This window comes from Alligator sinensis, unplaced genomic scaffold (genome assembly GCF_000455745.1).
Source record: "Alligator sinensis unplaced genomic scaffold, ASM45574v1 scaffold1488_1, whole genome shotgun sequence".
Taxonomy (NCBI): domain Eukaryota; kingdom Metazoa; phylum Chordata; order Crocodylia; family Alligatoridae; genus Alligator; species Alligator sinensis.
In genome coordinates, this window is record NW_005843097.1 from 197,377 (window position 1) to 198,543 (window position 1,167).

At 58.7% G+C, this 1,167-nt stretch overlaps 1 protein-coding gene across 1 annotated transcript in view; it reads right to left on the reverse strand.

Annotated features, from left to right (window-relative positions):
• Window positions 1-6: 6 nt before the first annotated feature.
• Window positions 7-1,167, reverse strand: part of PLSCR3 (phospholipid scramblase 3) — a 2,524-nt gene continuing 1,363 nt past the window's right edge. The window contains 2 exon segments of the mRNA XM_025193739.1: window positions 7-210; window positions 901-1,062. Coding sequence (XP_025049524.1) covers window positions 148-210; window positions 901-1,062 — 225 coding nt within the window. The 3' untranslated portion in view covers window positions 7-147.

The following is a 1,167-nucleotide window of genomic DNA, read 5'->3' on the forward strand; positions in this document are numbered from 1 at the left end:
GGGGGGGGGGGGGGTCATGACACCAGGGGACCCTTTGGTGATGCTTTTGCAGCAAGGGGCAGGGCAAGGAAGATAGCAACCAATGGCAGGCAGCGTCTTGGGCCCGACTGAGTTCCGAAGAATCTCATTGGTGGGATCTGGGTGCCTCTAGGGGCTGAGTACAGAGCTTGGCTGGGGGCCAGCTGCCGTCTTCTCAAAGAACATCAGGTCCTGGGGGGCAGAATCAGAGCTGGGTGAGACCCCAAGGGTTTCCATGGGGCTGGGAGTAACTGGAGGGGTCCAACAGAGAAGTTGGGGGGCAAAGAGAGTCATTGGGGGCAGCAGTGGGGGGTTGTGGGGCAGGAGGTGTCATGGCACGGTGGAGGCCGGGGCAGTAGGGAAGTAGGTATGGGGGTGGTGGAGGATTTAGTGGGTAGGCCTGGAATTGGGGGGGGGGGTGTTCCCTGGTGCCAGGCAAGGGGAAGTTGGCCAATGGGTGGCCATCTTGGCCTCGTCTAATGACATCTTGGCTCAATCGGCTGTTATCTTGGGCTATTCTGGTGCCATCTTGGCCAAAGGGCTGCCATATTGGTCCTGTCTGATGCCCTTGACTCAAGAAGCACCCATCTTGAGCTGGCTGGAAGCCATCTTGGCCAATGGGCTGCCATCTTGAGTTGCTCTGATGCCATCTTGGGAAGCTCCAACACCATCTTGCCCAGCATCCCTCTGTACCTTAATGTCAGTGGCGTGATAATGGTGGGGGGTGGGGCTAGTGAGGTTGGGGCCTTGGTGGAAGAGTCTGTGGAGGTCATGTTTGGCCACAGGTGGTTGGGTTGGTTGGTACCTGGCAGAGGTGGGATGTGGGGGTAGTGGCCATGGATTGGAGGGGGGGGATTAAAAGGGGCGAAGCCCCACACTCACGATGAGGAAGCAGGCACCCAACAGCGTGGCCTTGACCTTGACATCCAAATCCAGGGGGAACTGGACGCCAAAGGTGTTGACATCGGTGAGGGCTTCCTGGAGAAGCCCCCCCCACTGCTTGCTGATGCGGCCCACACCTCGTGACTCGTCGGTTGTCTTCACCTGCCCAGGATGTGATGACAGAACAGGAAGTGGCTCTCTACTCCCACCCCGTTTCTCCCTCTCCTCCATTTCAACTTCCCCAGGCACTTTTCACCCCCCAGGTCA